Source organism: Notechis scutatus, chromosome 5, assembly GCF_049901735.1.
Source record: "Notechis scutatus isolate UNSWTSFEM ecotype Mainland chromosome 5, rNotScu1.2, whole genome shotgun sequence".
NCBI lineage: Eukaryota > Metazoa > Chordata > Lepidosauria > Squamata > Elapidae > Notechis > Notechis scutatus.
The window spans coordinates 85951560-85967911 of record NC_142013.1 but is presented as its reverse complement, the minus strand read 5'-3'; the positions used below and the strand labels follow the sequence as shown (position 1 = coordinate 85967911).

The 16352-nt window shown below is 38.1% G+C and overlaps 1 protein-coding gene across 2 annotated transcripts in view; it reads right to left on the bottom strand.

Moving 5' to 3' along the window:
- RASA3 (RAS p21 protein activator 3) overlaps positions 1–16352 on the bottom strand; it is a 127477-nt gene that overhangs the window by 41715 nt on the left and 69410 nt on the right. For both annotated transcript variants that reach the window (XM_087967225.1, XM_026666743.2), the window contains one exon: positions 306–386. In XM_087967225.1, coding sequence (XP_087823351.1) covers positions 306–386 — 81 coding nt within the window. The remainder of the gene's footprint in view (positions 1–305; positions 387–16352) is intronic.

The following is a 16352-nucleotide window of genomic DNA, read 5'->3' as shown; positions in this document are numbered from 1 at the left end:
GTTTATAAAGAAGATACCCTATTCAATGTTCTTAAAAAGTGTTATAGGTCCTAATCAGTCCTTTGAACTATGCCCAGACCTTTGAACTTGCCCCAGATCATGGAATCAATGATCTGGGGCAACAGCAACAGTTTGATCAGTAGATGATACTGCAATAAAATCTGATTTTCCATAAAGCGAAGTAGGGATTTAATATTAACTCACAAATTCTTAAAGACGGTTTCAATTTTTATTTATTTCATAGGGGTCTTCACTTAATTTTAACCAGATTGGAAAAAAATGAATAAGCAATAAATGTTACTAACCTGTATGGTCCTGCTAGTGTAACTGTTGCGTAAGGATCACACTGGCCATTCACAATCGGGAGTCCTTGGCATTCTAGAACTCTAAACAAACAGACAACTATAGAATATCATCACAGGAAATGTAACAAAAAGTTGCTCTAATCACCCATTTTTTTGTTTTGCTTCAAAAATGCAGAATACCACAAATTGCCATGTAGATTGACCCGGATGTCTGCAGATCAAAAAAGGATCTCAAAATGGCAGTTTCAATGTGTTGATTGAAGCTCTGCCTTGTTTTATATAAGCTCCATGTTGACATATATTACAAACAAAAAGATAGTTGGAGGAATTTGATATGTCTAGTCTAGACTAGGGACGACATGATAGCAATGTTCTAATATTTAGTTTAATTTAGTTTAGTTTATTGTCATTGCATCTTGCACAACGAAATCAACACCATCTTCATTTGAGGGGCTGTTACAAAGAAGAGGGAGTCAACTTATGGTATTTTCCGAAGCACCAGCAGGGAAGACAAGAAACAAAGGATGGGAACTAAGTGACGAGAAACAACCTAGAACTCAGGAGAAACTTCCTGACAGTAAGAACAATTAATCTTTGGAACAGCTTGACTTCAGAAGCTGTGGATGCTGTAACACTGGAGGTTTTCAAGAAGAGACACTTATTCAATGGAATGGTATAGGATCTCCTGCTTGAATAGGGCTTGAATACTAGCTGCCCTCCAAGGTCCCTTCCAACTCTGTTATTCTGTAGTTGTGTAAGCACTGCCAAGACGGCCATTTTGACTATACCTAGCAGATGCCCAGAAGTGGTATTCAGCAGGTTTTGACCAGTTCTGGAGAACCAGTAGCAGAAATTTTGAGTAGTTCAAAGAACTGGCAAATACCACCTCTGACTGGCCCCGTCCCCATCTATTCGCTGCCTCCCGAGTCCAAGCTGATCGGCTGGATCTTCTTTTGTTGCCCTGCATAGGAGAATGGAGCTGGAAAGCAGGTTAGTGGGGTGCGGAGGGAATGGGGATTTTACTATATCTTTCCCCTGCCACACCCACCAAACCATGCTCACAGAACTGGTAATCCCACCACTGCAGATGCCCTGATTTTTCGCGGGGTTATCTAGTTGGATCACAAATGTAATAGAGGCAAAATAAAAATAAGATAAAATAAACTTTTATAACTGCACTTTTAAATAAAAAAAAATACAACGGGCTTAAGATCCTGTTCAAGATATATTGCAAACAAAAGACATTAGAGACTTTCTGCGCTGCAGTCTTCAGTCAAATGTCAGGAGAACAGAGAACCAAATTCAACATGCATCTGGATAGAAAGCCAAAAAGAATCACTCTGCACAGCCATACAATTATTCATTCATGTGGAAATCTATAAATGATCATGTAATTAATGTCAACTCTATGCCCCTTAAAAGGAGACAACAATCTATTGGTTTTGAGCTCAAGAAAGACAAGTTATGAGCTCATTCTTGCCTAACAATTATGAGGCCCTGGTATTTAATTAAGAAAAGGTTTGTTTCCCCCCCCTCTAATTTCTGTTTTCATTTTTACTAATCTCTGAAATGTAACTAACATGAAAATCTGATTAAATTCATTTCGTCATTTCTTCCTCTCATTAGAGGAACTTTAAAGCTGCAAATGGGATCTCATATTCTGCCAAAGGTTTAAAATACAATACATTCAGGCAACTATAATATGGATTTCTTTCTTAAATGTTTTACTTGTTCTGATGCACTTCCTGACTCACTGCATTCCAGGCTCACACTCTCTGAATAGAGTGGCATTTAAGAAAAACTATTAAGAGGAAGTAAGGGAGGGAGGAACAGAAGAGAGAGCGTGGGTATCATTCTGTCCTATTCATGGTGTGGAATTTTCTTTGCAACAGCACTCTGCTCCCATCTCACCTCCATGTGAAGCAGCAACACAGCTGTTGCATCCTTGCTGGTAGGGAAACAGAAGATGACTCATGTGCCTCATGGGCGCTACATCAAGGCAGAATGAAATCAATAGATTACAGGAATCCGAGGAATCAAATAATGGTCTCTCCAGAGACTATTTTGCCACTGTATAATAGGCTCTTCAGCACATCTCTAATGTTTCCTCACATTAGCAAAAAGAATTCCATCCAAGAAACCAATTCTGCTTCCTAATCAGACTCATTTACTATTAACCCCAAATCTGTTGCAGAACCATCAGGTTCTTATTTTATTTGCAAGTTTATTTGCAAATAAATAAGTAGAATTTGGTGGTCTTTCTTGACTAAACTCTGTTAAGTTACAACTACTATCTCCTAACCCGGATGCTGCCTAAGGTTGATGGCAGTTGAGATCATTCTCAAAGCCATGTTCTAATGTTCTATTTCTGTCCTTCATTCAGGAGGAAAGTATATTATTATCAATTTTACTGCCCTCACAGATTGCCTTTAATGTGGCGTGGTGATGTTGCTAAGCTCATACAATGTTGAGTAGTTTTAGATCAGCAATGGTGGACTTCCAGTCATTCTTCCAACCAGCGTTATAGATGAGTGAGAAAGCAAACACCAACCTCTCCACTGTATATATATCCGAGTGGAATTGGGAGTTGAAGCACTAATTTTTGGGAAGAAAGGGGATTGTTTGACAGGTACATCAACCTTCAATTTCTCTGACAATACTGCCAATTAAACTGCAAGTGTACTCCTGAACAAAATTTCCCCCAAGAAAATGAGGAAAATGTTTTTTTGTGAGGCAAAAAGTCTGCTTTTCAATTTCTCTCCCCCACCCTCTCTTGTGTTAGTATGTCTCGCATGCTTTCTCTTTTTTGTGATCTCCCAAATAGCAGGACTCCTGGGTGACAGAGCTATCAATCTCCTGGACTGCAATGTAAAAAGAAAAAGACTAGTTGTCCATTCTCTAGAAAAAGACTAGTTGTCCAGGGCCAACCGCACCAGCATATGGTCTCACAAGGGGTCTGAGGATCTCATCTCGGTACCTAATGGCAGTCAGGCTACCTCTGGCAAGCACATGGAGGGCTGTGCGGCCCCCTAAAGAAATGCCACCCCACACCATTATTGACCCACTGCCAAAACGGTCATGCTGGAGGATGTTGCAGGCAGCAGAACGTTCTCCACGGCATCTCCAGACCCTGTCACGTCTGTCACATGTGCTCAGTGTGAACCTGCTTTCATCTGTAAAGAGCACAGGGTGCCAGTGGCGAATTTGCCAATCTTGGTGTTCTCTGGCAAATGCCAAACGTCCTGCATGGTGTTGGGCTGTAAGCACAACCCCCACCTGTGGACGCCGAGCCCTTATACCACCCTCATGGAGTCTGTTTCTGACCGTTTGAGCAGCCACATGCACATTTGTGGCCCGCTGGAGGTTATTTTACAGGGCTCTGGCAGTGCTCCTCCTGTCCCTCCTTGCACAAAGGCGGAGGTAGTGGTCCTGATTCTGGGTTGTTGCCCTCCTACGGCTTCCTCCATGTTTCCTGAAGTATTGGCCTGTCTCCTGGTAGCGCCTCCATGCTCTGACAGTACGCTAACAGACACAGCAAACTTTCTTGCCACAGCTTGCATTGATGTGCCATCCTGGATGAGCTGCACTACCTGAGCCACTTATGTGGGTTGTAGACTCCGTCTCATGCTACCACTAGAGTGAAAGCACCGCCAGCATTCAAAAGTGACCAAACCATAAGCCAGAAAGCATAGGAACTCAGAAGTGGTCTGTGGTCACCACCTGCAGAACCACTCCTTTATTGGGGATGTCTTGCTAACTGCCTATGCTTTCCACCTGTTGTCTATTCCATTTGCACAACAGCATGTGAAATTCATTATCAGTCAGTGTTGCTACCTAAGTGGATAGTTTGATTTCACAGAAGTGTGATTGACTTGGAGTTACATTATGTTGTTTAAGTGTTCCCTTTATTTTTTTGAGCAGTGTAGATTGTAGGCAATTTGACAAATTTTCTGCTGGGAAAAGAACAAAATATAATTTCCAAACTAGAACAATAAAGGTTGGTTCTAAGCTGACACCATGAGGATATGTCCCTTGAAAACAGCTAGTCTTCATGCCAAGGGAAGCAAAATGTGAGAATAACAAACTGGAGGAAGCTGATTTAATGCCTGGCTTTGGCATTAGTCAACTGAGATCATGAAGGTAGTATTTGACTACTAGAAACTGAACAGCTGTAGGAAAAGGAAGTATTGCTTCACAAGAATTTTAGCTCTTGACAGAAATCACCATAGGCTGTCCCAAACAGATCCTACCTGGAGAGGGGAAGAAATCCATCATAAGTTCTGTAGTAATGCTTGTTTTATTCTCGTCTTTCCCACCTCCTCTGGAAGTACCAGTTTGGAAAACAATATTCTCAAATTTCTTGTGAATCAAGAAAGTCTAGTTCTCTCTCTCTCATCCAATTTCTCCAGCTCTCCTGACCAACTCAGCAATTAAACACAGGCATTCAGACTTTACATAGCTCAATTAATTTTCTAGGCTAGGACTTCCAAAAGTCTCATAGTCACAGTTTGGTTAGTTAAGAATCTTCATTGCCAACAAGCATGAAACTAAACAAAACAGGTAACTGTCCACTGCCAGTGTCAAGGTGCAAGTGGCTCTTATATCCACAATAGTTCAAACCCATAGCAATTTCTTTCTGCCCTTTCCAGAAATTATAGGTAGTGCTTGAGTTACGAATGTAATGGAGCCTGCCAATTACATTTGTAATCTGAGGATTCGTAGATGTGAATCACATAACTTGGACATGATCACTCCCTGCTTTTGTCCACGCATTTGCTAATCAAATGCATGGGTCGTTAAGTGCACATGAGATTTCTTAGGGCCATGGGGGCCTAGTGCAGGGACAAGACCACTGTGTCCAGCCACCAAAGGCCTCCACCCACCCAGAGATCCCATTCTCCTCTTTCCACCCATTTGGGTGTCAAGCTGCTTGGGCCTTTCCTCCCTACCTCATAATCAACTGCTAATTTATCTTTGGTACCACATTTGAGAGCCCTGCTCTTTCCAAGCTCACCTCTTATGCAGCCTTGGGTGCCAGAATCCTTATCCAACCAGATGGAGAAGCACTGAGCCAGTCTCTCCGCTTCTCTGCCAAGCATGGCCCTGCCCAGCCACTTGCAGGAGTGCTGGACCCACCCGGATTTCACAAATTGTGCCATTGAGGAGCTGGAGAACATAGAACACCACCACCTTCTCTGCTCACTTGCCAAAAGCATTCCTCCAAATTGTAAGAGGGGCTCCTAAACAATCCTACTCTTCAGCTTGGTCATGTTTCTCTGCCGCTGTGGAGCTGGAGAGCTTGGCACACCATCACCCAGATCCCTTTGCTGTCCAAAAGCATTCTTTTGCTAAATTGAAAGAGTGGCTCCTAAACAAACCTGCTTTCCAGCTCTGTTGTGTTTCTCCATCATCATGGAGCTGGAGAACTTGGCACTCCACCTCCCAGCTCCCCTCGCTTTGTAGCATTTGCACCTATTTGGACCTGAGTGGGAAGAAACCACCCAGAGGAAGCTGCCTGCCCCCATCTAGTTCTAGATTGGAAGGAATAAAGCTTGGCTGGCCCACTTCTGCCTCGCGTCTCCACAGCCTTGCTGAAAGATCTCCTGAACTGAGATTTTGCACAGGTGCAGAGCACAGCAATACCTTTGCAGCTTTACATAGCACAGGTTGGTGGAACTAGCTCACTCCTTGTTAGCATGACTCTGCTGGTCTGGAATCCCATTCCTGGCCTCCCCATTTAACCTGGAACCAGAGGCAGCCCGGGGAGGGGAGAAGCTGACCTAAAATGTCTGGATGAAGCTATTATTTGCGCTTCATTGCCTTGTGACTGTTAGGTAAGCAAATACCAGGTAATCCTGGTTCCCCTCCAAGCAAGAATGGAACAGGGAACACCTTCCTTTGCCTGACCACTACTCTTCACTATGCCACTTTAAAAATGGAGCTATCCCTCCTGACAATCAAGCAGGGGGTCCAGTTCCTGAAAAAAACCATTGTTATGCCTGGAAGCCTCATTGGATCATTGGAACAATTAATTGATTAATCCTACAGCATCAAATCAAAGTACTCATACCAGGCATTTTAATCAGGGACCGGAGCTTTTCTCTGGGAAACAGCGTTAGAGCCCATGACAAATTATATTAGCCCAAGCAGCTCTGTCCCGACTTTGGGATAGATTAAAAAGTTTTCCCACAAGATAAACCTTGGCTTTCTGAAAGTCTGCAGAAGCTAGCTCCTAAACAAACTTGCTTTCCAGCTCCATCACATTTTTCCCTGCAGCTTAAGACACTCTTCTTTTGCTGGAGGAATGGAAAAGCCATGTTGCAAATGGAAGAAACATGCAGAGAAACAAAAAAAAAAACATTTGTGGGACTAAATAAAAAGTTCAATCAGACTTTCCAACTTCTCACAAAAAAAAAAAAAAAAGGGTCTCGCAAATTTGGAAGATCTGATTGAACATTTTTTCAATCAGAGAAGAGGAGAGGCCAGCCTGGCACTTTTCCACTTGGCTGGGCAATGGCTCTGGCACCCAAGGCTGCGTATGAGGCGAGCATGGGCAGTTTGGGACTCTCAAGTGTGGCACCAAAATAGCATGTTGCAGTGTCTCTGTGGTTAGTTCGTAGGTGCAAACGATCACTGTAATGTTGCAGCATAGTAACTTTGGGACCAGGTCGTAAGCACTTTTGGTGGAGATGTCATAACTTTGAACATTTGCTAAGTGAATGTTCATAACTTGAGGACTACCTGTAATTGTCTTGTGCTAGGGATCTTGAAGATGAGTGGTAGTTGATTGTTTATATAAGTGAAAACTATGATCTGAGAATCACCGGATCTTAGCTTACAAGCCATAATTTATGCCTTTTTCTTCCAATTCAGGAAATAATAAACCTCTATTGTAGCTATTTGATTATCTGTAGCAATATTTGAAGGACATTTTCATTATGCTTGAAAAACATGAAGAAATTGTGTCCCTGAAATTTGCATTTGCTGGACAAGTGTTCCTTCACATATGCTTTGAGACAGATACAGGAATGCCTTTCAAATAATCACTGACAAGAAGCAATTCATCCCTAATGGCTTCACAGGAACCAATCTTGTGTTATAAATCATGAAGCGGTCTCTCAGAATGATGCTTTGAGTTTGTAAAACACCAGCTGGGATACTTAGTAGAGGAAGCAGAGGGGAAAAACCTGTCAGTTATAATGCTGTCTTAAGACAGAGAGTCAATTCATTAGCAGCTGAATTGTTTTATGAGTCGATTGTGAAAGTGCTCCAAGCTTTTCTTTTCTTTTCTTTAAAAAAAAAAGACCATTCAGAAAATCCTTCCATTCATATTTGTTACTATAAAAACCCAGATTCCATTTTCTCCAGAGAAAACATGACCAGAATTTTAATGAATGGTAATGTATAAAGAGATGTCAAAATACTGACTTTTATGCTTTTTAAAAAGCCACTGAAGATCCGGCATTTCTGTTTATATGTAAAATCTCACGTCATACTTAAAACTCTTTTTGCACAAGTTAATAATTCATGAACAAGAAAGTGATGTTTCCAAATATTAAGAATGAAAGGGCAAAAAAAGGCTACACAGCAGCTTTAGTCAACCAGCCTTGAAAACAAGGTAACTGTGTAAGTCTACAAAGTGAACGTGAGATATAAAATGTTAACAAATGAAAATACTAATTCCACAAGTTAGGTTAAAGATTTCTCATTAAATTAAAATAGTAACCTATTAAAATACAGGAAACAGAGGGAGATGTAAAACACTTGAATTTTTATTGTACAGTTAACAATAAAGAAATACAAAGGGGACAAAACAATGTTATAAGAAAATTAAACGATTTGACTTTAGTGTCATTTTATGAAAAACAATACATCTTCAACATCTGTATTTGTTTAGTTTTCAAGAATAGTAAGATTCATTTTAAAATGTATTTTATTCCAATTTCATTTTAATTGTATTTTATTCCAATTCCATTTTAAATTGTTTTTATCAGATTTTAGTAATAATTTGTGTTTGGAACTTTGCACTTTGATATGGTTCATGGGCTAATCAATAAAGTACGTAATCAATAAAGTAAAAATAGTAAGATATAAGAGCTCACTGAATATTAAAAAGAAGGAATTATTAGGGTCTACTTTCCTAATCCAATTAAGGCAACTATATAATTTTAAACATACAGTGATATTATAGATCAACCTTAGGGAAACTTACTAAATGTATGAAGAGGAAAGAGACAAGGAAAAGAGGAACACAATAGAGAAGCTATATGATCTGAGCTATATGATATTGCTAGATCTATGAAGGATAATAAGGCAATCTCCTAACAGAAATTATGTGAGGAATTTAAGGTAGCCAAATTCCAGAGAATGCACTCACTGAGCAAATGAACAGGGAAAGCAAACACCAGCACATAAACAATGGAGTTTCTAATAATTTTTCCTTCAAGTGAACTCAAGATATCTGGCTATTCTGGGAGCTTGAGAAGAGAATATGAAACACAATATTTCTGCTGTAAAATAAAAGAACAGGAGTTTGCAATTGAAATCTGCTATATTTGTAACAAGTTCCTATTTTAGAGCAATCTGGAAACTATAAGCTTGTAGAAAAGTCAAGGACTGGCATTTTGGTGGAAGTAATAATTATAAAATTTGCATCAAATTTGACAGCCAATACCTCGGGAAGGAAAAATAAAATGTATATATTAAAAAGTTAAGAGAAACTGGCTCAAAGATAATAAAATTTATCAAAGACAAGTGCAAAGTTCCTCACTTAAGAAACAAACTATAAACGTACACCTTTAGAATAGGAGATACCTGGATCATCAATAATACTTGTGAAGAATATTTATTGAATGGTTACTAGATATGCGAGTTAGCAATAGTTGTAAAAAAAGAAAAGTTTTGTTTTAGGCAACAGAATAGCTCTTTCCAAATCATGGGAAAGCTAAAAGAGGGCTTTGTCAGCAATTTTATATTACCAGAAAGATATCACATAGAAAGTTAAGTCTTGTTTTGCCTTGCTCAAGACTGCAAGACATGGAATAATGCAGGGGTCCCCAACCACCGGTCCACGGACCGGTCCCGGTCCGTGGAACAACTCCTACCGGTCCGCGGCTTGCTGGGTGCCGCCATCTTTTTTTCATGAAAAAGTGCTTCCGGTGAGCTTTTCCGGTAGAAAGCTCACCGGAAGCACATTTTCATCAAAAAGATGGCGGCGCCCCAGCTGATGCTGGTGAGGCATGGCGGCGCCCAGCTGATGCCGGTACCGGCCCGTGGCGTCAAAAAGGTTGGGGATCACTGGAATAATGGATTTAAATTACAGGAAGTGAAGGTCAAAAAGAATTCCCTAACATAAAAATAGTTTGGTAGTGGAATCAATTATCTGGAGGAGTGGCAGGTTCCCCTTTACTGAATGTATTCAAGTAGAAGCGAAACAGACCATCTGTCAGGGTTGCTTTAATCTGTAATTCAGTCCTGACAAAGACCTGGACTCAATGGCCTCTCTAATCCTGATTTCTCTATGCAAATCTGATAGCATTGCCACTATCTGTATGTAATGTATCTCTTTACTAGCATAATGGTATATTTGAGGAAAGACTAACCGTAATTTTTTATTTGACTGTTTATAAAATATAAAATGTACTTTTAAGTTCTCCGTCATAATTTAATGCGATACCTACTCATAGCAGAGAAAATAAATTTTGCCCCACACTGGAAGAAGGGTAGGATTCCAACAGCATCTGATTGGGAACTTAAACTTGGAGAATATACAGCAATGGTAAAATTAATAATATGTATTCACAACAGAAGTTTAATCAAATTTGAGCAAAAATGGTTCCCATATATACAGTACATCAGTTGGGGGCCCCAACTGTTTATAAATCTTGTAAATTAACAAAAGCACAAACAGGGAAAGGTAGAAACTGAGTAGCCTTTTTTTCTTTTTCTTTCATTTTACTTGTCTTTTAATTATTTTTCATTGTCAAATTTACAAATTCATCCTTTTTTGCAACATGAACAAATAATATTAAATAATAATATAGAAGAGACCTTAATACTAAATAATCAGCTTAAGATAGAATCCTATATTGTCATCACAAATATTTTGATATAATCTGCAGGGCTTTTTAATGTTATATTCAAATCTGAATAAACAAGCTAAATAATTTTATGCTCCTTAACATTGGCAAAATAAATTATAATTAATAATGATATAATAGTTCTATATTTTTATCTTTAATAGTCTTAAGTTATCCAAACATCAGAGTGTTAATTATCTTTAGCCAAAACTGTAAAAATACTCCTTTACTGAAATAATGTTATTTATTTTGTATATTTCTGAACAATAAAAATATAATAATTTTTAAAACTATGTGGAAACACCGCAGAAGGCTATGAAGACTTTTCAGCCATCAGTAAGATAGGCCTCAACATACAATCACAATTGAGTCCAAAATTTCTATGGCTAAGTGAGAAATTTTTTGAGTGAGTTTTGCCCAATTTTATGACTTTTCTTGCTACGTTTGTTAAGTGAATCACCTCAGTTGTTAAATTAGTAACAGGGTTGTTAAGTGAATCTGGTTTCCCCACTGACCTGGCTTGTCAGAAGGTTGCAAAACAACCCAACAATCCATGACTCTGGGACACTGCAAACTGTCATACATGTTATTCAGTTGTCAAGCATCAAAATGCAAATCACTTGACAATGGGGATGCTGCAATGGTCATACGTGTGAAAAATAGTCATATGTCATTTTTTTCGTTGTTTTTTTGCCGTTGTAACTTGGCTCACTAAATGAACTGTTGTAAGTTGAGGACAACCTGTAATTTCTAACTCCAAGGCAGCAATCGTTACTCTTCAATATTGCCTAATCTCAGTTAAGGGCTAGATGAGGACTAAGAAGCTGAAGTAAAATGTAGACAAAGCAGAGTGTTGTTGGTACGGTAAAAGCTAGAGCCTGGGACGAAATTTGTTCTAGGCAGAAGTGTGCTTGGCTGGAAAAATCGGGATTGCAATTTGGGAGTGTTCCTGGACCTTCAGCAGTCACTGCATTGCATTGTTGCAATGAGGAATGTGTTTGTGCAACCAGAGTACATGAATGAGTTACCTAGTTTGTTAATGAAACGTCTGCAAGAAAGCATCCAAGCTCAGAGAACACCTAAGACCCCACATTTCCCAAAAATGTATGTAGGTTTGTAAAGCTGAACAGGGATTTTAAAAAAAAAATAAAGTCGTAAGCACAGGACAAACATGAACATTACATGATAAGCGTACTAGTTTGGAGCCAGAGATAAGATATAAACAGAGAAGGGAAGCCTAGAGAGATAAAACTAGTACATCAGAATAAAGTGGAATCTTCTAAGTGAGGAAGTGAGGATTTAATAGACAAGCCAGTCACTCTTGCTCACCCCACCTCATCTCACAGGTTTGTTATTGAGGGGAAATAGAGGAGGAGGGAGTATTATCTGTGTTTACCACTTTACCACAGAAATAGTACAGTGGGATACAAATAAATAAAGAAAAAAACCCCACAACATTCATTATTCGCCTTTTCCACTGTATTGCCTTATACAACAGTGTTAATTTTGGAGTGCGTTCATTTTCTATTGCTTCCAGTTTGTTTCTTTGTCCTTCATAACGATTTCCATTTGGAAGCCATATTTCCTTTCCAATAAAATGTAGACAGACATACTTTATCTGGATTTTTAGATAAATCTTCAATCTCCACTAATGCGCTGTTTCATAATCACTGTTAAAGTGATAAATGCATGGGAACCTCCGGCACTGTTAGCTTGTTCAAGCAACAAGTTAATTATTTAGGCAAAAATGTATGATATTTTGAGGCAGAGAAAGGAAGAATATATAGACATACAAGATGAAACTCAGTATTTTGTTTCAACTCATTTCATTTTAATACTGAATAAAATATGTTTTGTCCCTGAAATTATTCAGTGCTAATGATCCATTTATGCTAAGGTTTTGTGAAAATTGCTTATATCCATCTCTACATAACACTGCATCCTAAAAAGGTAGCAGCAAATGCGCAAGAATTCAATTGCTTATAGCAGTTATATTTTGGGAGTGCAAGAAACTGCTTAATATGGATTGCTACCATTATTCTAACTTAATTCCATATTTTTTGTGGAAAAGGACACAGATTCTCCAGCAATTTCTCAGGGAATAGAACACATACCTAGGTTTTGGTAAGGCATAATTGAGCCACAAATGCATCTGTTAACTTGCCCAATACTTAATGTCATGAATAGATAGTCTAGCTTTTCTTTAACATAAAAATCTCTTTCCAATAATCCCATTTATACTATACCACAGGTGAATATTAAACTGTACATTTATCATTCCACTAACAGTCATTAGGAAGATGAATTTGTCCTCCAAATAATTTCTGATTTGCTTGATAGACTAAAGACATCCTAGGTAGATTTTTTTTTTAATTTGGCAAAGCAATAGTCTCCCCAAGCAGGCTAACTTTCAGTTATGCTTCAATTGCATTTTTTGTACTGAATTATGAATATATGCTGAATATTAAGAATATTAATAACTAATTAGGTTAACTGCATTGATTTTATTATAAATTCTAATTCTGTAAATGTTGTCTTATTTTTCCTACATCCCTAATTTCCTAAAAAAAAACACCTCCTTTTTATATGTAGAGATTTAACTTCATTGACTTAATATGGAATTTATTATTTATTAAACTTTCCCATATCCAAGACACCAAAGTTATTGTATTATTTATTTATTGTTTCTATTCTGTTGTGTTGTATTGACTCTCCATTATACAGCTATATGGTGAGTTTCAGGAATTTGTAAATTTCTGGGTGTTGGCTAGTGGATTCCAAACCATGTTCCTCTCTGTTTTTCCTAGGGCTGGGATGTAGGAGAATAACTTGATGTACAGGTTAGAAATTCATCTTACTGATACATATCCTTGGCCTTTTCTGAATGTACATGTGCAGAAAAACAGGATATCCTATTGCAGCATTGCTGAACTGCCATTATTTTGCAGAATAAAATTCTTAAGTTATTTTCTCTCTTTTCCTCATGAACTGCTGTACTTATAAAGACATTTCTAAGAAATATTTAATCTGATGAGATGAATGAATGGAGGAATGTTCACATGCATATGTAGACAAATCCATCACAAACCCATCTTTCAAGTATACATAGCACAAACCACAAACCCAACTTACAAGTACAAGTAAAGAACTACTGCACATCTACTATCAATTATCTAAGGAACATACATGTTGGACTTAAATGCATTAACATAATGTACTATAAGAATGGGAAGGAGAAACAGGAAAAGTGCAAGAAACAGTGGGAAACCCAAAGAACATTTAATTACTTCTGTATCACCATTATATCGATTATATCTCCTCGCCCCTAAAAAGATGTGTAAACCAATGCTTCAGTACTGAGACAATAGTTTTCTTCATAGGTTTGTTACTTCAGTGCAAATGATTACTATTTAGGGAGGATAGGAAATTTATTTATCACACCACTACCTTAATACTACTATGTTGGGCTTCAAAGATCAGGAATGATCATCTTCTATGGGAAGCAACTAGCTTCAGTCCAGGAGCCAGGATGGACAGGTTCCTATCACAATTGAGCTGGAAAAATTGACACACTTGTTGAATCCAGATAATGAGATGAGAATACAGAGGTATGTCTTTATGACTGAACTAGTACCAAAGCAGTGTGTGGAAATCTTAACCATGCTGGGGTTTGCATAACGATTAATGCTAGTTGGAGGAACCTGCTCCCACTGGAAAGGAAAATATGAATGCACGCAGCATTTCTTTACCTTGTACATTAAGTTAGGGGACTGAAAACATTACATCCATACTGGCCAACAACAATTTAGTCCAAATGCAAAACAGACCCGGAAAAGTACCATATAGAGATAGAGAAATAGATATATCAACAACTAGCGAGGCATTTGCTCCCCTCTCAAACTGATACATTTTTGGACAGAAAATGAAGCCATATTTGTTCTCAGCAGTGGTTGAGGCTTGTCTCAAAATATCTATGTTGATGAAAATAAAAGACTCTAGAAATCAACCATTGTGTGGCTATTCAACATGCTGCCTATGGTTTATTTTACATGTGTGCCCAGTTTAAGTAAAGTGTTACACTTTACACATTATACTTCTAGGCTTCCAAACTGCCCTACTGGGTTTGTTTCCCGGGCTTTTCTTTCTGTCTGTTATTTGAACTAAATTTTCACATCCATTCTAGATACTGAGCCACTTCATTCATAATAAAAAAAAAGTGCACAAATACAAAAATGGCAAAAGGAGGAGAAAAAGGAAGGGAGGGGGGCCTCAACAGCAACTGTGGTTTCTATTAGTTGGTATCTTTATAAAATGTCACTTGATCACTGTAACTTAGATTTCATGAATGTCAGGATTAAGTGACGTCTCCTGTACTTTTATGAAGAGAGGGAGAAAAGAGGCTCTTCCAGGCATCCAGTGGGTCTACCTGAAGAGGATTTTTCTTACTAGTCTTGATGAGATTAATTTGGAGATATAAGAATAAAACAAAGATATTGATAATAAAATTATACAATGGCACAGAATATAAAATATCTTACACAATATACTCCAATAAATACAACCTTGCCGATACCAGCCCTCCAGACTCCAAAGGCCATTTTTGGCATCTGATCCAACAATGAAGACAATTATTTTCACCTCAAGTTGGAGAACAGTAGATTGTACAAGGCAACTCTCAGATACAATTAACTTTTCCTTGGATTATCTTAAGTCAGAGCAACACTTAACAGAACACTTTGTAGTTCTTAAATCATAATGAGGGGAAACACTCCACTGCAATTCTGACCATACTTTAGAACAAACTGTGCCCTACCTCTTCTGAGCAGATGTTATAGCATGATTGAGAAATGTAATTCTTATCAGAATTACTACTGACATCACCAAAACTGCTACAATCTATGCCTTTTACTTAACAGAATAGTAACAGAAGGTTTAGCTCATGTAAGAAAAACTGCGAGTGTGGTTTATTTCCCCATCAGCATTTCCTGATTTTCCTAAGAGAGTCAAGTTATGAGTTTCCAGGAAAGATATTTATCTTCTGATGTTCCTGGGAAATTCAGAATGTTTATACAATGTAGATATCTCTAATAAAAATAACATTATCAGAGATCTCGTATAAGTTTAATTTCTAACCTATGCTTAAAAAATAGAAAAAAGAACATTCTTATTCCAAACTCATGTGCCCTTTTAAAAAAAACATCCCATCTTTTATTGACTGTACAGTTTGGTGTCTAGCATTCAAAAACATGAATAACATTAACAGCTTAAAAAAAAAAAATTCCAAACCCAGAAAAAAAGGAAAGATCATTCACAGATTTATCCTTGCTAAAATAAAAAAAGCTATTTGAATTAAAAGTTGTTAATTATTAGACTTGTTGATCACTTATTGGATAAACAATGCCTTTACCTAAACTAAGCAATGAGTTTGCTTTTTTGAACTTCCATTAAAGAATTACACCCATTTTGTCACTTAAGATAGTTGGTGATTACACTTCAAATCCATATTGTTCAAATTCAGTTTTCAGAATAAGGAAAGTGTTTTTTAAAAAGAGTATAGAGAAAGGAAACAAAAGTACTTTTATCCTCTCTTAGTTCTGCCTTCCTTCACTACCCAAATGGATTCCCCAACAGCCCTAAAAAAAGGCTGTGGTAAAAAATAATAATCTTCCTTTATATGTTTCCTAATGATGCAAAAATCTAAGTTGGTAACATATGACAATTATTATGCTATGCAATACCACTTTGCTGTTTCTACTATAGAATCAGGGGTGGGATTCTACCGGTTCAGCCTGGTTCTATAGAACCAGTAGCTCCGAAGAGCAGCTGACACTGAACCGATTCACTCCAAAGATCTTCTTTTCTTTGGTTGGGCCCACCTGCCCGCCCGGGCTCTAGGCTGTCCTTCATTCCCTGCTAAAGCAACCTCAGTCGCTTTGCGCGGCACAGTTGAGTGCCGTGCATCAGCAGG